Source organism: Salvelinus sp. IW2-2015, linkage group LG6.1 (genome assembly GCF_002910315.2).
Source record: "Salvelinus sp. IW2-2015 linkage group LG6.1, ASM291031v2, whole genome shotgun sequence".
In the NCBI taxonomy this organism is placed as follows: Eukaryota; Metazoa; Chordata; class Actinopteri; order Salmoniformes; family Salmonidae; genus Salvelinus; species Salvelinus sp. IW2-2015.
The window spans coordinates 9,161,431-9,182,509 of record NC_036845.1 but is presented as its reverse complement, the minus strand read 5'-3'; the positions used below and the strand labels follow the sequence as shown (position 1 = coordinate 9,182,509).

The 21,079-nt window shown below is 41.5% G+C and overlaps 3 protein-coding genes across 7 annotated transcripts in view; 2 read left to right on the top strand and 1 right to left on the bottom strand.

Annotated features, from left to right (window-relative positions):
- Positions 1–21,079, top strand: part of LOC111965006 (DNA-directed RNA polymerase III subunit RPC7-like) — a 737,315-nt gene that overhangs the window by 651,069 nt on the left and 65,167 nt on the right. The window lies entirely within an intron of this gene.
- LOC111964638 (integrin alpha-8-like) overlaps positions 34–21,079 on the bottom strand; it is a 23,617-nt gene continuing 2,571 nt past the window's right edge. The window contains exons 2-7 of the mRNA XM_070443810.1: positions 19,542–19,700; positions 9,335–9,448; positions 9,139–9,252; positions 8,910–9,011; positions 3,781–3,903; positions 34–3,707 (exon numbers count right to left, since the gene is read on the bottom strand). Of these exons, the coding sequence (XP_070299911.1) occupies positions 3,621–3,707; positions 3,781–3,903; positions 8,910–9,011; positions 9,139–9,252; positions 9,335–9,448; positions 19,542–19,700 (699 nt within the window). The 3' untranslated portion in view covers positions 34–3,620. The remainder of the gene's footprint in view (positions 3,708–3,780; positions 3,904–8,909; positions 9,012–9,138; positions 9,253–9,334; positions 9,449–19,541; positions 19,701–21,079) is intronic.
- Positions 9,974–19,259, top strand: LOC111964996 (M protein, serotype 24). 5 transcript variants are annotated; one of them, XM_023988911.2, is made up of 23 exons: positions 9,974–10,236; positions 10,938–11,000; positions 13,406–13,468; positions 13,567–13,629; positions 13,706–13,768; positions 13,916–13,978; positions 14,104–14,187; positions 14,305–14,388; positions 14,626–14,688; positions 14,793–14,855; positions 14,945–15,028; positions 15,186–15,248; positions 15,362–15,424; positions 16,798–16,860; positions 16,953–17,036; positions 17,145–17,228; positions 17,300–17,362; positions 17,529–17,591; positions 17,681–17,743; positions 17,845–17,928; positions 18,226–18,279; positions 18,382–18,510; positions 18,906–19,259. In XM_023988911.2, the coding sequence occupies exons 1-23, from the start codon at positions 10,032–10,034 to the stop codon at positions 19,211–19,213; spliced, it is 2,019 nt and encodes a 672-aa protein (XP_023844679.1). In that variant the 5' UTR covers positions 9,974–10,031; the 3' UTR covers positions 19,214–19,259. The 5 variants fall into 5 exon arrangements, with proteins under 5 accessions (XP_023844679.1, XP_023844683.1, XP_070300054.1 ...); XM_023988915.2 differs by lacking the exon at positions 10,938–11,000; XM_070443953.1 differs by lacking the exons at positions 14,793–14,855; positions 14,945–15,028.

Sequence of the window (21,079 nt, the reverse complement as noted above, 5' to 3'; positions counted from 1 at the left end):
GAGATAGAACACACTAAACAATATTAGAAAATGTAGACTTGGCAATTAAGGACACTTTATTTCAATAATCTTTCAGTATTCTTCAGTACAAAAACAAAACACAAATCAAATTTGTGACAAAAATCCTTCATATTTACATACTGTGAATTACTAGAAGTGGAGTAAATTGAAATTAAGTTTGAACCTTACTCCCTAATGGCTCTATTCAATCAGATCCACTTCAGCTGACATCTGCATAGTGGTTGTTTTGGCGGTGTTGGAGGTGTAACTGCGCTAGAGCTGCCAAATCCACAAGCGGCTCCTGGCATTATACCTAAAGCGGACATTACCATTGGCTGCACAGCGTCGCATTAAGAGAAATCCCATGTAGCCTTGTTAACAAATTTGAACACGAGAATGTGAGATGAAATCTTCACCTTGATTAGGCTGAAAGAAAGCCTCATAGTTGAATGATTTTCAATTAGAGCGTCATGATTTCTATATAGCCTACACTTTCTCGTTCTGAACTTCTAACGCCAGTGGGAAGGTATGGCTTTATGACAGTGATCAAGAGCAGCTGCTCATCAATCTGACTGCTCCAATGCAGTTACACCTCCAACACTGCCAAAACATCAGCTATTTTTCTACTCAAGCCCTTTTTCACTTTAGTGGATAAGCTTATATCTTTTGGGGGGGAGCGGTGGGAGTCCAAGAATACGTAAAGCATTCCTGCAGAGAGATAGAACACACTAGCCCTTCCTAACGTTATGTATTATTACTGGGCAGCGAATATACAAAATATTGTTTACTGGCTTCGCACCCCAGAATCTGACTGGTGTCAAACAGAAGTCAACTCCTATTTCTCTTCCTCTTTGTCAGCTTTAGTCACCTCCAATCTTACTCTTTCAGCTTTCAGCTATACATCCAATCCAATTGTTGTCAATACTCTAAAAATTTGGCCTTAATTCCGTCAACACTTTAAATTCTGTGATTTCTCTATTCAAAACCCTATATGTAATAATCACCTCTTCCTTCCAGTCAATCTAGATTCAGCTTGAAGTCTGTGGCAGAGGAATAGCCTTACTAAGTTTAGTGACCTTTATATAGATGGCACCTTTGCCAATTTTGATGACTTCGCTATCAAATGTAATTACCCCATTCAAGTGTATTTAGGTATTTCCACATGTATTTATTTTTTTGATAATCATGTCCCTTGATAACCCGTCACTTAATAAAATTCGATCTGAGCGGGAAAAGGAACTTGGTTGAGAGACCTCGGACGAAGTCTAGAATAGTGCCTTACTTAGGGTAAATGGAAGCTCCTCTTGTGCCCGGCTCAGCCTTATACAGTTTAAGGTACTTCAATGTATCCATTTCAGTAAAGCCAGACTCTCCAAATTCTACCCAAATATTGATGGTACATGTCACAGGTGTAAAAGCTCCTTGGCGCATTTGACTCACATATTCTGGTCTTGTCCCCATCTGGCAGACTACTGGTCCACTATATTTAAAACCCTTTCTGAAGTATTTGATATTGAGTGGCAGCCTAGTGCAGAAATTGCCATTTTTGGAGTACCAAACAACAATCATTCCCTGACCAATAGACAGCTAGATGCCATTGCCTTTGCCTCCCTGTTGGCATGCAGAAGGATTCTATTGGATTGGATTCTATTGGATCTATCAATCCTCCCTCAGCCTCTCTTTGGCCCAACTCATTTTCCTAAAATTAGACAAAATTAAGTAGACCATTCAAGGCTCAACCAACTCATTTTATTCCAGCTGGGACCTGATGATATCCTATTAGTACTCTTGTCCCCACCCCAGCCCTTGAGGTTACTGCTACATAGACCTAAAGGATCACCTTCCTCCAGATTAGTGCTCTTGGCCTCCCCGCCAGCCCTTGAGGTTACTGCTATATTGGCCTAGAAGATCACCTGACATCTTTAGGCTATTACATTTTTGCTTTGTATTGAAGTAATATTATGTTGTATACTTTAGTATTGTGTTTTCTGATATGTAACTCAATGACTTTCCCTTTCTTTTTAAATGTGTTTGGAATCATTCTGGGGGTGTCGGCTAGTTATGGGGTGTTGGCTAGCGCCGATTAACAATGGGTCTGATTGAATCTAGGCCTAAACCTCTCACACTGGATAATGCTAATGTTAATGCAATTCCTTTTGTATTTAGCCCAGTCCCACGTTCTTTTTTTAAACAGTTGTACCCGTTATAAACACTGCTCTCTTTCAACATTTACAGTGCCTTCGGAAAGTATTCAGACCCCTTGACTATCTCCAAATTTTGTTATGTTACAGCCTTATTCTTAAATTGATTAAATAGTCCCCCCCCCCTCATCAATCTACACACAATACTCCATAATAACAAAGCAAAAACAGATTTTTAGTAATTTTTGCTCATTTATTTTGAAAGAAAACCAGAAATATCAAATTTACATAAGTATTCAGACCCTTTACTCAGTACTTTGCTGAAGCACCTTTGGCAGATTCGAGGGAAAGAACAGAGCAAAGTAGAGAGAGATCCTTGATGAAAAGCGCTCTGAAGCAGGTTAGGACCTCAGACTGAGTTAAGGGTCTGAATACGTATGTAAATGTAATAGTTACGTTTTTTATTTTTAAGAAATGTGCAAACATTTCTAAAAACCTGTTCTTGCTTTGTCATTATGGGGTATTGTGTGTAGATTGATGAGGGAAAATAACGATTTAATTAATTTTAGGATAAGGCTGTAATATTACAAAATGTGGAAAAAGTTAAGGGTTCTGAATACTTTCTGAAGGCACATACACTAATATACCAACAAAAACACTCACATACACAATAGTATACTAACTAAACAATATACACAAACAATTTGAACATCAAGTTCTAATAAAATAATACCAGTGTAAACAAGCTTCAGTATCACACAGAATGTCCCAATATTGCACATACACCATCCATAGATATATACAGCCCCCTGTGTGTGTGTGTGTGTGTGCATGCGTGTGTATTCATGTGTGTGCGCATGTATGTGTGCATGTGTGTGATTGATCAATGATGGAATGTATTTAACAGTGAAAGCAGGCGGACACCAAGTCACTGACATCAGATGGTAACTCCATTTGAAGTAAGTCAGGCTGGTTAGCTCCAACTGAATTATCCAACCATACAGATCCCCAAGTAGTCTAACCCACAGAGGCAAGCGGTGCATAGAAACATATTCAACTACAACCAGGGTTAGAACCAGAGTCCATTCTTCTTGTCTTGAGGCCTCATATACATCCAAGTCATTGTGTTTGCTTAAAGAGTGTTAATGTGTGTAGTTCCGTCTGTGTGCATTGTTCCCAGTCTCTCTGGTGCTGTTTGAATACCAGTCTTAATGGCACTTCAGCCTTTGGTTTGTGAGTTTGCAGTCCACTCACTGATGTCAGATCAACTCTAAAGGGGGTAAAGAACCTTTGGCCTGTGAGCTTGCAGTCCACTCACTGATGACAGATCAGCTTTAAAAGGGGTAAATAACCTTTGATCTGTGAGTTTGCAGTCTGCCTGCAGATCTCATTTCAGTTGAATTTCACTCAAGAGGTGGAACTCATCCCAAACAGCCTCCTCGAATCAGGAACTGGTCTCCATGGCGCCAGTGGGTGTTCTTAGGCGTCTGCTAATTGGTCAGAGGTCAGCTGCTCACGGTCTGACACGTCATCTGCTGGCGGCCGTGCCCGGTCAAAAAACCCACACTGAGGAAAAGAGGGTTAAGTTATACTAAAGTCCTTGTGTGTGTGTACTGTATTTGTGTGTGTGTGTGTGTACCTTCCACATAGCCAGTGTTAGCATGGCCAGGACCAGCAGTCCCAGTAGGATAGCTAGGATGATGACCCACAGAGGAACAGCAAACGCCACATCAGGAGTCCCCCACAGCACCAGTGTACCCATCTATAACACACATACACACACAATCACAGTTAGTTGCAGGCTGGATGGGGTTCAGGGTAAGGGTTATTGTAGGTACTAGTTAGGGTGGATGTCACATCTTACTGAAGTGGTGTGTTGGGGTAAGGAGGAGGTCTGGAGGCTATAGGGCAGAGTAGAGGTAAGGGTTAGTGTTAGGGGTATCTTATTGAAGTGGTGTGTTGGGGTAAGCAGAAGGGCTGGAGGCGGTAGGGCAGGGTACACTCTTAGAATTAGTGGTGACTAAGAACCCTGGAGATCCTTGAGGAACCATTGATAATCAATGGTTCACACTTGCACCTATGGTTAGGTTCTTGGAGCATGCGCAGACCAGCTGGCTGGTGTGTTTACGGACATATTCAATCAATCCTTATCCCAGTGTGCTGTCCCCACATGTTCCTGTTCCCAAGAAAGCTTTTGCCGCCTTATCTCAGTTCACTGGTCACGATGGCTACACCCACCCGTAGCAAGCGCTCCAGCAGGTGTATCTCACTGATCATCCCTAAAGCCAAAACCTCATTTGGACGCCTTTCCTTCCAGTTCTCTGCTGCCTGCGACTGGAACGAATTGCAAACATCTCTGAAGTTGGAGACTTTTATCTCCCTCAACAACTTTAAACATCTGCTATCCGAGCAGCTAACCGATCGCTGCAGCTGTTACATAGTCCATCGGTATATAGCCCACCCAATTTACCTACCTCACCCCCATACTGCTTTTATTTATTTACTTTTCTGCTCTTTTGCACACCAGTATCTCTACTTGCACATGATCATCTGATGATTTATCACTCCAGTGTTAATCTGCTAAATTGTAATTATTCGATTTATTGCCTACCTCATGCCTTTTGCACACATTGTATATAGATTCTCTTTTTTCTACCATGTTATTGACTTGTTTATTGTTTACTCCATGTGTAACTCTGTGTTGTTGTCTGTTCACACTGCTATGCTTTATCTTGGCCAGGTCACAGTTGCAAATGAGAACTTGTTCTCAACTAGCCTACCTGGTTAAATAAAGGTGAAATAAAAAAAAATTATAAAAGAAAGCTAAGAACTGAGCTAAATGACTATCGCCCCGTAGCACTCACTTCCATCATCATGAAGTGCTTTGAGAGACTAGTCAAGGGACCATATCACTCCACCCTACCTGACACCCTAGAACCACTCCAATTTGCTTACCGCCCAAATAGGTCCACAGACGACGCAATCGCAATCACACTGCCCTAAGCCATCTGGACAAGAGGGAATACCTATGTAAGAATGCTGTTCATCAACTACAGCTCAGCATTTCAACACCATAGTACCCTCCAAACTCGTCATTAAGCTCGAGACCCTGGGTCTCAACCCCGCCCTGTGCAACTGGTCCTGGACTTCCTGACGGCCACCCCCAGGTGGTGAGGGTAGGAAACAACATCTCCACCCGTGATCCTCAACACTGGGCCCCACAAAGGGTGCGTTCTCAGCCCTCTCCTGTACTCCCTGTTCACCCATGACTGCGTGGCCATGCACGCCTCCAACTCAATCATCAAGTTTGCAGACGACACTACAGTGGTAGGCTTGATTACCAACAACGACGAGACGGCCTATAGGGAGGAGGTGAGGGCCCTTTGAGGTGTGAGGTTATTTTCCTGACAACCACACTCCATGTTCAAACAAAACAAGGAGATGATCGTGGACTTCAGGAAACAGCAGAGAGCAGCCCCCTATCCACATCGACGGGACAGTAGTGGAGAAGGTGGAAAGTTCCTCGCGCGTACACATCAGGCTACACCCCACCAGACAGCATGGTGAAGCAGGGCAGCAGCGCTTCTTCAACCTCAGGAGCTGAAGAAATTCGGCTTGTCACCAAAAACGCTGAAACTTTTACAGATGCACAATCGAGAGCATCCTGTCAGGCTGTATAACCGCCTGGTACGCGCAACTGCTCCGCCCACAACCGTAAGGCTCTTCAGAGGGTAGTGAGATCTGCACAACGCATCACTGGGGGCAAACTACCTGCCCTCCAGGACACCTACACCACCCAATGTCACAGGAAGGCCAAAAAGATCATCAAGGACAAACAACCAACCCGAGCCACTGGCACTGTTTCACCCCGCTATCATCCAGAAGGCGAGGTCAGTACAGGTGCATCAAAGCTGGGACCGAGAGACTGAAAAACAGCTTCTATCTCAAGGCCATCAGACTGCTAAACAGCCATCACTAACATTGAGTGGCTGCTGCCAACATACTGACTCATCTCTAGCCACTTTAATAATTAAAAATTGGATGTAATAAATGTATCACTAGCCACTTTAAACAATGCCACTTTATATAATGTTTACATACCCTACATTACTCATCTCATATGTATATACTGTACTCTATACCATCTACTGCATCTGCCTATGCCGTTCGGCCATCGCTCATCCACATATCTTTATGTACATATTCTTATTCATTCCTTTACACTTGTGTGTATAAGGTAGTTGTGAAATTGTTAGTTTACTTGTTAGATATCACTGCATGGTCGGAACTAGAAGCACAAGCATTTCGCTACACTCGCATTAACATCTGCTAACCATGTGTATGTGACCAATAACATTTGATTGGATTTGGAGGAACCTTTAATGTTTCAATGTAGCAAAATCCTTGACTGGAGGCATGGCTTAGTAGGGGCGTGGCTTTCAGATAGATCTTTTTAGGGGGTAAATGTCATTCCTGTTCATCTGTTCTTTAAAAAAAAATATATTTTATTTGTGCATTTTCCAATTCAGAACATTCAAAACAAAAGTGAAAAGATATTAGACAGCAATGGGACAAAGTGACAGTAACAGACGAGCGTAAAAAAAAAAAAAAAAATAAGAATTAGAATTATATATACAAACATTAAATAAATAAGTCATAATAAAGAGTCAAATAAAAATAATAATAATAATAGAGACATTGGATCATATACATACGGTCACCTGCCGTAAGCTACATACTATACATTACATGTGAATAATTATATAAGGGTTATATAGAGATTCAATCAATGTGATGTGAGATTCTCCATTTAGTCAATAAAAGGTTGCCAAATTCTGTAAAATGTCTCTAACTTATTCCTCAAGCAGTAAGTGATTTTCTCCAGTCAGATATAACTTTTAACTTCCGATAGCCACATTGCAACTGGCAGGGGGGAATCCGATTTCCATTTCAAGGCAATACATCTCTTGGCAATCGCTAGCAATATTTCTGTTAGCTTTATAGTATGGCTTTGCCTAAGATTGGAGTTAGTAAAGTTACCCAGTAGACAGACCTCCGGGTCTAAAGGGAATGCAACCTTGTGAATTGAGGATATGGTGTCGCATACCCCCTGTCAGAAACCGTGTAGTTTGAACACTGCCAAGTGGAATGGAGGAATGTTCCTTCATCTGAGCCACATCTTAAACATAGGGAGGAGATATCAGGGTTGAACTTGTGCAGTCTAGATGGSGTGATATAGAGCTGATGGAGGAAATTAAACTGGATCAGTCTGTATCTGGAGTATGTATCTGGGATGGTGTATAGAACTCTGGAGGGAAGCCATCCTCCCCAGGAGATTTATTAGAAGGTAAGGCGCTCTCTGTCTTCCTCTGACACCTGTTCATCTGTTCTATTGTCATCATATGTTAAGGTTGAACACTGACAGTTGTGTAGCTTCAATGGGGCTTACAGAGGTGTATGAGCTCCTCAAGAGCCTATGTAAATCCCAAAGTTGGAATAGTTGCCACTTTATAACTATATGAATGAATGAATTACATTTTATTTTCGTGTCAAATCGGCAATCGGCAACCCATCCCTTATGGGATTAATTGACACATAAACAATCATTACAATAATTCACTATGGTAATTAAATTATAATTCTTCTTCCGGTGTTCCCTACATTGCACATCGCATAAAGTGGTGTTTTGCGGGTACTATTTAATGAAGCTGCCAGTTGAGGACTTGTGAGGCGTCTGTTTCTCAAACTAGACACTCTAATGTACTTGTCCTCTTGCTCAATTGTGCATCGGGGCCTCCCACTCCTCTTTCTATTATGGTTAGCGCCAGTTTGCGCTGTTCTGTGAAGGGAGTAGTACACAGCGTTGTACGAGATCTTCAATTTCTTAGCAATTTCTCACATGGAATAGCCTTAATTTCTCAGAACAAGAATAGACTGACGAGTTTCAGAAGAAAGGTCTTTGTTTCTGGCCATTTTGAGCCTGTAATCGAACCCACAAGTGCTGATGCTCCAGATACTCAACTAGTCTAAAGAAGGACAGTTTTATTGCTTCTTTAATCAGTACAACAGTTTTCAGCTGTGCTAAAATAATTGCAAAAGGGTTTTCTAATGATCAATTAGCCTTTTAAAATGATAAACTTGGATTGGTTAACACAACGTGCCATTGGAACACAGGAGTGACGGTTGCTGATAATGGGCCTCTGTACGCCTATGTAGATATTCCATAAAAAAATCTGCCGTTTCCGGCTACAATAGTAATTTACAACATTAACTATGTCTACTGTATTTCGGATCAATTTGATGTTATTTTAAATGGACAAAAAATGTGCTTCTCTTTCAAAAACAAGGACATTTCTAAGTGACCCCAAACTTTTGAAAGGTATTGTATGTATATGTAATCAGTAATGTTAATATCATTATTATTTTATTAGAATATGTAATATGCAGTGTACAAACTTAACATGATGAGCAGGAATGACATTTACTCATAATGGGTGGCCAAATAAGCCATGCCTCCGATCTTCTGATAGGCTCGCAGCCTCAATATATTATTGAAAAGGTTCAAAATTGAACCCCTCCCATCACAAAAAGGTTCCGGTCTCAACCTTTAAACAGGGGTTTCTCAAAGACCAGTGGTGTAAAGTACTTCAGTACTTTTTGAACTGGAAAAGTTCCCTGTGTGGCAATTTTTGGAATCTCAGAAGGTTCTTCCAGGCTCCTTTTCTTCTAAGAGTGTAGAGGTATGAGTTAGTGTTAGGGGTATCTTACTGAAGTGGTGTGTTGGGGTAAGGAGGAGGGTTGGAGGCGGTAGGGCAGGGCCGTCACTCTGAAGGACACGGTAGAGTTGAGGAGGTATGGGTCGTTACGTCTCTGCAAGGTGAATAGATGTTATAGATACTTTATTTCTTAATACTAATAATAACATGAATACATACAATAATACTAATACTCCCAGTAGTACATACGTCTGGGTTCATGTTTGTGTGCTTGTGCTCACCTGGAGGAAGGTGTGAGCCCAGAGTCGGGAGCGGATCTTGACTACAGCGCTCTGACCACGGTCCAACCGCCCGACCACACACAGAACTCTTACACAAATGATGTTACTGCAGTTCTACAGAGAGGGAGAGAGAGAGTTCATATACATTCCAAAACGGCTGCTGTATACCAAACAAGCTGACACTGAAAGTAAGTACCAGGGTCTTGCTGCTGTAGGGCTGGGCAGCGCTGGTGGCTCGTCTGTAGCGGTGAGGAGAGCTACTGTTTCTCAGAAAGCCTAACAATTCTGGAGTGTCCTGGACAGAGGATGTCTGAGAGAGAGAGACAGAAAGAGAGAAAGAGAGGAGAAAATGAAGTCACATTATTACAAACCACTTTTAAGACCAACCAATCATCTAAACATAAAACACCACAGGTACACACTTACAGTACCTTGCTAAAGTATTCATACCCATGTAACTTATGTTATTTTTTTAAGCCAATTTTACTCCTAAACTAATGAAGTCCATTTGAATCGCACTTTCTAACACAATAAAATGTGAAGAAATCCAATGGTTATGAACACTTTTGCAAGGCATACATAGGCCTACACATTGTAGATGACACACTGTCTAGTAGCCTGATCAGCAGCCTTGTAGTCAGTTCTCTACCTCGTGGAAAAAGAAGAGACCAAACAACACAGGGGTTCAGGGTTACTCTGGTTCTCTTGATGTTTGCTCAGATGTCCTTGGTGCTACTTTTACATCCACCACATGTTGACTTCTCACGGAGTGGGCTAGTTCCTGTTGACGCGTTTCTATAAAGATTCCCCATTCTGCTTTTCCCCCCTCTTATTTTTGCTGGTACTGAGACTCATAGACATTACATTACTATTGAACTAAGGCATAATTCAAAATGAGGCGTGTTGCAGCTATGCTGGTGCTGATGTTCTGTCTGTCTGGGGCCTGGGCTGAGGGAGAGAGTAAAGGAGGGATGGATCAGATTGACCAGAACATTCTATTCACTACCATAGATGCTGTCTGGGATGAGCTGAAACACCTGAGACTCATGCTGAACAACACACAGAAACGAGTAGAGAAGTTGGAGAATAAAAACACAGGTACTGTAATAATGCACATATAGACAGAGAAAGAAAGAAAGAACAAAGGTAGCCTGACGTAATAATACAGGTAATGAAACCGATCACACTGCGAAAGTAAGTAGTGCTTGCTTAACTCTCATTCTGTATTGATTGATAAGTTTGGACATTTATGTTGGTGCCATTTCAGTCCTGGGGGACAGGGTGGTCAAGCTGAAGACAGAACACATATAATCATCATTAGATGTCATTTCTTAAATGGATTTAGATAATAATTCACCAAATAGAAAAGTCAGCTGCTGATATGGATCATACACAGGCTACAGTATATCTTTATCATTAAAGCTCAAGCAGCAGAACTGACAGACCTAGACGACAGACTGAGTGCCAATGTGATACTGACGTTCCATTTACAGATCTAGAATGAAGGGGATAACAAAATGCTAATTTTACAAAATACGGTTTAGTTAATTAGCTTAATCGAAAATGTACAGTTGTGGATTTTGCTGGACATTTTATGATAATGTACAAAACAAATTCCCTTGTGATTTCAGCCCAGAGTTACCGCAAAGGGATTGCTTAGCACAGGGGTTCCCATCTTTCTTTAAAGGTAGACTTTATAAGAACTACTGTGCCTCAGATGAGCATAGCTAATTTTAGGGAGAAATAAATAAAGCATTGTTTTAGCTGCATCTCAGCTACATATTTTCATGCCATTTCAGTCCTGGAGGCCAGAGTGACAGACAGTGAGAGCCAGGTGGTGGAACTGAAGAAAGAGAATGCAGGTAATAAGGAGACTACTATGAATAAACATGCTGTAGCACATTTTTTTAGCATATGAGATATAAGATTCTGTAAGTGAAGTAGTGAACTTGTAATTTTAAAAAGCTCTATGTCACATTGCTGGTCTCCTCACTCTCTTCCAATTCACCAGTGGATACAGTTACTACTGACAAGTTATAGCGCGAGAATTATCAACAGCGAAAATGAATGGTGCTATATAAGTGCCTTCAGAAAGTATTCATAGCCCTCGACTTATCCACATTTTGTTGTGTTAAAGCCTGAATTCAAAATGGATTAAAAAATATATCAAAAAATCTCACCCATCTACACACAATACCCCATAATGACAGACATTTTTGCAAATTTATTGAAAAAGAAATTCAGAAATATCTCATTTACATAAATATGCACACCCCTGAGTCGATACTTTGTAGAAGCACCTTAGTCAGCGATTACAGCTGTGAATGTTTTTGGGAAAGTCTCTAAGAGCTTTGCACACCTGGATTGTAAATGTAAAATGTAAAATGTAAATGTTAAATGATTGTACAATATTTGCACATTATACTTTTTTTATTCATCAAGCTCTGTCAAGTTGATTGTTGATCATTGCTAGACAGACATTTTCAAGTCTTAAATCGGTTTGAAAGTCTATAGCAAGTCAAAACTGTAACTAGACATTCAATGTCGTCTTGGTAAGCAACTCCAGTGTAGATTTGGCCTTGTGTTTTAGATTATTGTTCTGCTGAAAGGTGAATTCATCTCCCAGTGTCTGTTGGAAAGTAGACTGAAGCAGGTTTTCCTCTAGGACTTAGCCTGTGCTTATAGCTGTATTCCGTTTATTTTATAAACAAACAAAAAAACCTCCCCAGTCCTTGCCGATGACAAGTATACCCATAACATGACCCATATCATGATGCTTGAAAATATGAAGAGTGGTACTCAGTGATGTGTTGTGATGGATTTCCCCCAAATATAACGATTTGTATTCAGGACAAAAAGTTCATTTCTTTGCCAATTTTTTTGCAATATTATTTAAGTGCCTTGTTGCAAAAAAGATGCAAGTTTTGTTATATTTTTATTCTGCACAGGCTTCCTTCTTTTCACTCTGTCAATTAGTTTAGTATTGTGGAGTAACTACAATGTTGTTGATCCATCTTCAGTTTTCTCCTATCACAGCCATTAAACTCTGTAACTGTTTTAAAATCACCATTGGCCTCAATTCTTATTTATAATGACAGCCTACACCAGCCAAACCCGGACGATGCTGGGCCAATTGTGCGCCGCCCTATGGGACCCCCAATCACTGCTGGATGTGAAACAGCCTGGATTCGATTCCTTCCTCTCCTACAACTGAGTTAGGAAGGACGCCTATACCTTGTAGTGACTGGATGTATTGATACACCACCCAAAGCCTAATTAATAACTTCAAAATGCTCAAAGGGATATTCAGCGTCTGCTTTTTTTATTTGTGCACATCTACCAATCGGTGCCCTTCTTTGCAAAGCATTGAAAAACCTCCCTGGTCTTTGAGGCTGAATCTGTGCTTGAAATTCACTACTCGATTGAGGGACCTTACAGATAATTGTATGTGTGGGGTACAGAGACGATGTAGTCATTCAAAAATCATGTTAACCAATATTATTGAACACGGAATGAGTCCATGCAATTTATTATGCAATTTGCGAAGCACATTTTTTTAGTCCTGAACTTATTTAGGCATGCCATAACAAAGGGGTTGAATACTTATTGACTCAAGACATTTCAGCTTTACATTTTCTATTAATTAAAAAAATATTCTACAAACAAAATTCCACGTTGACATTATGCGGTATTGTGTGTAGGTCAGCGACACAATATCTCAATTTAATAAATGTTTAATTCAGGCTGTAACACAACAAAATTTGGAAAAAGTAAAGGGGTGTGAATACTTTCTGAAGGCATTATATATATATACACCTATTTCAATATTTGTTTTACTTTCTTTACTTTCAGCCCCATGGGGAAGGGGTGGTATGGGGAGGGTTTTCTATGGTCGCCATGGTGGGCGACTGACGAGCAACCCTTGTTGCTAGGGGGGGTTGGGAAGTGGTGGGAAACATGGGGGTAGGGGTAGTTGTATGGAGACATGTTGGCTGGGGGAATGGGATGGGAAGTTGGGGGAGGCCCACTTTTTTATGTTCCTGTTTATACTGAATTTACCAATTATTTTTTGTATGTATTTCTTACAGTTTTTTGTTATTGTTGAGCGGCAGCTTACGGTTACAAGTTTTATAAACATATACTTTCGAAATGGATAATGTACCTGTAATCTCCCCCAACAAATAAATAACTAAAACAATTATAATTTGGTCACAAAAAACAGTAATGGTTGAGATGTTCAGCAATGTTTATTTTCATGCTACTTCAGCCCTGGAGGCCAGAATGACAGCCAGTGAGAGCCAGGTGGATGAAGTGAAGAAAGAGAATGCAGGTAAAACACTAATATAAACTTCACCCTCATGTATTCTGACAGTAAATAACACTTGCAACTAATAAAGCATTCTACATCTTCCAACTCTATGATTTTAGTCTTGGAGGCCAGAGTGACAGCCAGTGAGAGTCGGGTGGTGGAACTGAAGAAAGAGAATGCAGGTACAGTAAGATAAGCTATATTGTGCAAACGTGTTTTTCTGTTAATTTACTGTTAATTACTTTCATACTACTTCAGCCCTGGAGGCCAGATTGACAGCCAGTGAGAGCCAGCTGAATGATCTGAAGGGAAAGAATGCAGGTGACTAAAATGTTTTACTTATAAGAACTACTACATACTGTATATTCCTCACCTGAACATGATTCAGCTCATTTCAGGATATGAAAAGCAATGTGATGTAACAAAGCTACATCAGGGTTTATTGTTTTTATCATAAAAAAATGATAGACCTGGAGGCCAGAGTGACAGCCAGTGAGAGCCAGGTGGAAGACTTGAAGAAACAGAATACAGGTAATAACGAGATGTTTTAAAAAATATATATTGAGTTAACTTTCTCGATAGAAACAACAACATATTGGATATTGCCTATTACATATGGATGTGACATATCGTCTACTATATTTATATAATTCCAGGCCAAGCAGCACTAATGTTATCCCTGGGAAGCCAACTAACAGCCCTTCAGAGCCAGATGGCAGAACTGAAGAAAGAGAATGCAGGTAATAATTAAATGTGTTCTGATGAACTATTGAGTTAATAATTTGCTCAATAGAATAAAAAAATTATCACAGTTCTGGATAATGCCTTTCCTCTTTACTAGATTTCTATAATTCCAGATCAAGCAGCAGAACTGTCAGCCCTGGAGAACACAGTGACAGCCAGTGAGAGCCAGGTGGCAGAGCTGATGTCAAAAAATGCAGGTGACTAAAATGTGTTACTTATCCGAGCTAATGCATGTACGCTTCACCTGCACATGATTCAGCTAATGTTAGGATGTAACCAAGCAAAGTGATGTTACAAAGCTACAGCTAATGTTAGGATGTAACCAAGCAAAGTGATGTTACAAAGCTACAGCTAATGTTAGGATGTAACCAAGCAAAGTGATGTTACAAAGCTACATCACAGTTGATTGTTTTCTTGTATGCATTATTTTCTAGCCCTGGAGGCCAGAGTGACAGTCAGTGAGAGTCATGTGGCAGAACTGAAGGGAAAGAACGCAGGTGACTATTTATCTTTACTTATAAGAACTACCACGTATATAAAGCTACATCTTGGTTTAACCTTTTATATCATACATTTTGGTCCTGCATAAATGATTTTCTAGCCCTGGAGGCCAGAGTGACAGCCAGTGAGAGCCAGGGGGAGGAGCTGGAGAAAGTGAATGCAGGTAATGATAACATGTGAATTGAAAATAATTAGGTTAATAATTAATTGCCTAGAAAGATTAACTTTGGAAATTGACTCATATGATTAAAGACCAAGCAGCTGAACTGTTATCCTTGGGGAGCAGAGTGACAACCCTTCAGAGCCAGGTGGCAGAACTGAAGAAAGAGAACGCAGGTGACTAAAATGTTTCACTTATAAGAACGACTACATGTATTCATCACCTGCACATAATAAGATTACGCTCATTTCAAGATATGAAAAAACCAAAGTGATGTAACAAAGTTATATCATTTTCTAAATAAATTATTTTCTTGCATAAATTATCTTCTAGCCCTGGAGGCCAGAGTGACAGCCAGTGAGAACCAGGTGGCAGAACTGATGGGAAAGAATACAGGTGACACCTGTGCCTCACCTGAACATGATTCAGCTGTTAGGACGTGATAAAGCAAAGCAATGTAACAAAGCTACATCACAGTTGATTGTTTTCTTGTATGCATTATTTTCTAGCCCTGGAGGCCAGAGTGACAGTCAGTGAGAGGCATGTGGCAGAACTGAAGGGAAAGAACGCAGGTGACTATATACACTATATATACAAAAGTATGTGGACACCCCTTCAAATTAGTGGATTTGGCTATTTCAACCACACCGTTGTTGACAGGTGTATAAAAATCGAGCACACAGCCATGCAATCTCCATAGACAAACATTGGCAGTAGAATGGCCTTACTGAAGAGCTCTGTGACTTTCAACATGGCACCGTCATAGAATGCCACCTTTCCAACAAGTCAGTTCATCAAATTTGTGCCCTGCTAGAGCTGCCCCGGTCAACTGTGAGTTCTGTTATTGTGAAGTGGAAACGTCTAGGCGCAACAACGGTTCAGCTGCTAAGTGGTAGGCCACACAAGCTCACAGAACGGGACCGCTTAGTGCTGAAGCATGTAGCGCATAAAAATCGTCTGTCCTTGGTTGCAGCACTCACTACTGAGTTCCAAACTGCCTCTGGAAGCAACGCCAGCACAAGAACTGTTAGTCGGGAGCTTCATGAAATGGGTTTCTGTGGCCGAACAGCTGCACACAAGCCTTAGATCACCATGCAACGTGCCAAGCGTCGGCTGGAGGGGTGTAAAGCTCGCCACCATTGGACTCTGGAGCAGTGGAAACACGTTCTCTGGACAAATGAATCACGCTTCACCATCTGGCAGTCCGACGGACGAATCTGGGTTTCCCGGATGCCAGGAGAATGCTACCTACCCCAATGCATAATGCTGACTGTACAGTTTGGTGGAAGTGGTATAATGGTCTGGGGCAGTTTTTCATGGTTCGAGCTAGATCTAGTGAAATTAAATCTTAACGCTACATCATACAATTACATTCTAAATGATTCTGTGCTTCCAACTTTGTGACAACAGTTTGGGGAAGGCCCTTTCCTGTTTCAGCATGACAATGCCCCTGTGCCCAAAGCAAGGTCCATACAGAAAAGGTTTGTCGAGATCGGTGTGGAAGAACTTGACTGTCCTACACAGAGCCCTGACCTCAACCCCATCGAACACCTTCGGGATGAATTGGAACGCCGACTGCGAGCCAGGCCTAATCGCCCAATGTCATCGCCCGACCTCACTAATGCTCTTGCTGCTGAATGGAAGCAAGTCCCTGCAGCAATGTTTCAACATCTCATGGAAAGCCTTCCCAGAAGAGTGGAGGCTGTTATTACAGCAAAGGGTGGAACAACCCCATATTAATGCCCATGATTTTGGAATGAGATGTTCAATGAGCAGGTGTCCACATACTTTTGGCAATGCAGTGCATCTTTACTTATAAGAACGACTATGTCTCAACTAGGTCTCAATTTAACATGATTCGGCTTATTTCAGGATATGATAAAGCTACATCTTAATTTATTTATTTTTAATCATAAATGATGTTCCTGCATAAACTATTTTCTAGCCCTGGAGGCCAGAGTGACAGCCAGTGAGAGCCAGGGGGAGGAGCTGGAGAAAGTGAATGCAGGTAATGATAACATGTGCATTGAAAATAATTCTGTTAATAATTAATTGCCTAGAAAGATTAACAACTTTGGATATTGACTCATATGATTCAAGACCAAGCAGCTGAACTGTTATCCTTGGGGAGCAGAGTGACAACCCTTCAGAGCCAGGTGGCAGAACTGAAGAAAGAGAACGCAGGTAACAAGAAGTGTTTTGAAAAACGATTGAGTTAATAATTTACTCAATAGAAAAAGCACAGCTCTGGATATTGTTTATTGCCTCTTTAAAATATTTATATAATTTCAGCCCAAGCAGCAGAACTGTCAGACTTGAAGAACAGATTGACAACCAGTGAGAGTCAGGTAGCTGAACTGAAGAAAGAAAATGCAGGTAAGATATATTGTGCGAAAGTGTGTGTTTAATAACCATTTTTACTGTTAATTATTTTTATACTATTTCAGCCCTGGACACCAGATTGACAGCCAGCGAAAGGAAGATGGCAGAACTGAAGAAAGAGAATGCAGGTGCCTCAAATGTTTCACTTATAAGAATGACTACATGTATTCCTCACCTGAACATAATAACATTCAGCTCATTTCAAGTTATGAAAAAACAAAGCGATGTAACAAAGCTACATCATGGCTTATCATTTTCATCATAAATTATTTTCTTGCATAAATGATGTTCTAGCCCTGGAGGCCAGAGTGACAGTCAGTGAGAGCCATGTGGCAGAACTGGAGAAAAATAATGCAGGTAATGATGATAAGCAATTAGTTATGAAAAATATTTAGTCAAATAAGTCACTGGAAAGATGAACATTTCTGGAAAATCACTTGTGTTAGCCTTGAGGACCAGAGTGACAGCCAATGAGAGCAAGCTGGAGGAACTGAAGAAAGAGAATGCAGGTAATAATGAACTTAGAAAAATAAAATAATTTGTTCAATAGAAGAAAAGAAAAAATCACAGCTCTGGATATTGCCTCTCTAAAATATTGATATAATTTCAGCCCAAGCAGCAGAACTGTCAGACTTGAAGAACAGAGTGACAACCAGTGAGAGCCAGGTGGCAGAGTTGAAGAAAAAGAATGCAGGTAATGAGTAGTAAATTGTTAAGAAAAAGATGAACACCTCTGGATATTGACGTGCATGATTCCAGCCCAAGCAGCAGAACTGTTAGCCTTGGGGAGCAGAGTGACAACCAGTGAGAGGCAAGTAGCGGAGCTGGAGAAAGAGAATACATGTAACTATGCTCCACTAATAAGAGCAAGGCTACATTCACTCTCCTGAACCGCTGACTCATCTAATCAGGATGTATCTAAGCACAGCAATGACAACAAAGCTACCTCAGAGTATCAGTTCATTAAGATATTATTTTCTTGCTATTTCAGCCCTGGAGGCAAGATTGAGTGTCGCTGAGAGCCAGGTGGAGGAACTGAGGCTAGGTAAGAACAGATCAATTCAATCAAACCCACAGTGTGGTATGAAATGAATACATTTTAGACATTACGGTGGACTTGATTGAATTCATTCTCATGTATTCGCAGACAGAAGACAGGTGGCCTTTTCTGTTGCTTTGACGGACTCAGGATATGTGGGACCCTTTCAAACTGAGATCACTCTGGTCTATGAAAAAGTCTTCACCAACATCGGCAACGGTTACGACACAAACTCTGGTACAGCTTACGCCGACAACACTACAGACACAGTAACAATACTACAGGTTCACCCACACAGCAATACATCTACAACTCAGATAAAGGTATAAACATAAACACACAATCTCCATGCTCACGTGTCCACCACAGGAGGCTGCTGATGGGAGGACGGATCATAATAATGTCTGGAATGGCGTGAATGGAATGGTATGTGTTTGATGTGTTCGATACCATTCACTTTAGTCCGTTACAGTCATTACTATGAGCCCGTCCTACCCAATTAAGGTGCCACTGGACGCCTGTGGTGCCCACAGGGGCCAGCTACTGGCACAGACCCCAACCACTAACAGGCTGCTACAGTGCCTAAGAGAGACGGATAGTGCTGATCTATCCCTGCTTCCCCTCTGATACAGGTATGTTCTCAGCACCAGTGAGAGGAGTCTACTACTTCACATTCACCTCCATGGGCCGAGAGCCTGGACAGAAAATGGGTGTTAACTTGGTCAAAAATGGAGAGCAAATGATATACAACGTCCAGGACAACTTCCATGGTGGTTATGAGTACATGACAGGTGCCGTGGCTTTGGAGCTAGAGAAAGATGATCTGGTGTACTTAAGGCTTCCTAAGGGCTGGGGGCTGTATGATGACAACAGCAACCACACTGTCTTTACTGGCATCCTGCTTTTCACCACCAACCCTGCTATGGGCCGACTCCACTAGACCCTCTCCGTCCTCCTACAGTCTTCAATAAACATGGAATGAGTAACTTTGTCCTGTCATCATTAAAGCACATTCCTCAGTCATCATCACAAACATAAGCCAGACGGTAGATTACATCCTGTTACCCTATTTTATTATGAGAAGAACCAAGCTACATCAATGCTAGATCGGGTCAGTACACTTTGATCTAACTTAGCTGTAATTTCACAAAAGCATTTATGCCATTGTTTCTAAAGCATTGGAGACCAATACAGGTTAATAAATATAGAACATCAGTGCATGAGTACAGTGTCGTGTCCAGTCTCAGCAGGAGGTGTGGTTGTGTTACCTGTAGGCCCAGGGGGTTGAGGCTGGTGTTGCTCCGGCAGCTGATTGGTCCATCTGTTAGAACCTCCAGAGCGTAGAGCAGGTGTTCGTCACGGAAACGAGAGGGCCAGCCCACCTGGAGCTCCGCCTCCCGGATACTACTGGGACCTGAGTTATGGAGCTGAGAGAGTAAGAGGGAAAAGAGAGAGAGGAGAGACAAAGAGATGAGAAGAAGAGAGAGAGGAGATGGAGAGAGGGGGGGAGGGGAGTAGAGAGGGAAGAAGAAAGAAAGAGAGAGTGAGAGCGAGAGAGTATGAGAACACCAAGCCACTCAGCTTAGCCCCTTTCCACACACTCATTAATTCTGAGGGTGGTGATGGTGAGTCACCCAAACAGGACATGGTCTCAGTGCTCCAGGCAGGAATTCTCAGAGAGAGAAACTCTGGCCGACCTAACTATAACCAGCTGGACAGACTGCAGGACAGGAGCACTGCAGCCCCAAACCCTGCAGACATCCAGCAGATGTCCCTCTTCACTGCATCTTCAACACACACACACGTACATATCTACATAAGCATACAGAGGCTCATTATCAGCAACCATCACTCCTGTGTTCCAATGGCACGTTGTGTTAGCTAATCCAAGTTTATCATTTTAAAAGGCTAATTGATCATTAGAAAACCCTTTTGCAATTATGTTAGCACAGCTGAAAACTGTTGTGCTAATTCAAGAAGCAATAAAACTGTCCTTTAGACTAGCTGAGTATCTGGAGCATCAGCATTTGTGGGTTCGATTACAGGCTCAAAATGGCCAGAAACCTTAAATATAAATACAGCAAACTTATATGAGCCTGTCTCACCTACATGGCATGAGACAAAGATATACACTGTATTGACAACAAGTGCATCAAACAGAGCAAAGATATTCTTACTGTCACAGGGTTAGAGAAAAGAATCAACCAGAACAGAGATTGTGATCTTCACTCACCCCCTCAGGTCTAGCTGAGCTCTGGCAGAGATGGAGAGAGACAGACTGACTGGGTTGCTTGGGTTGTCTTCATGTTGAACTCTGTAAAGATAAGAGGCACACGAGTCAGTAAAGATGTTTGGATGTAGGTCTGCACCATGGCCCTGACGAGTATATGGTGTGTGTGCATTGTGCGCGTGTGAGTAAATGAGTGAGATGACATGTGTTTGTGGCGAGGTGAACAGTCAATGTTTTGTCTCGTCTGTTTTCCTCCAGCATCTCTTCTCGACGCTCTTTGTTTGGAAAGCCACAGAAATACTCAGAATTCTGACAGAGTTTTTTTACAGTTGTGTGTGTCACAGCTCTTCAGCAGTGTGTGTGTGTGTGTGTGTGTGTGTGTGTGTGTGTGTGTGTGTGTGTTGTGTGTGTGTGTGTTGTGTGTGTGTGTGTGTGTGTGTGTGTGTGTTGTGTGTGTGTGTGTGTGTGTGTGTGTGTGGTGTGTCTGTCACCTGTGGATCTGTAGGTCAATCAATTGTGAGGACCGGCATCACACTCCAGCTTGTTGACAGCAAAACCTTAAACCTTTACCAGATA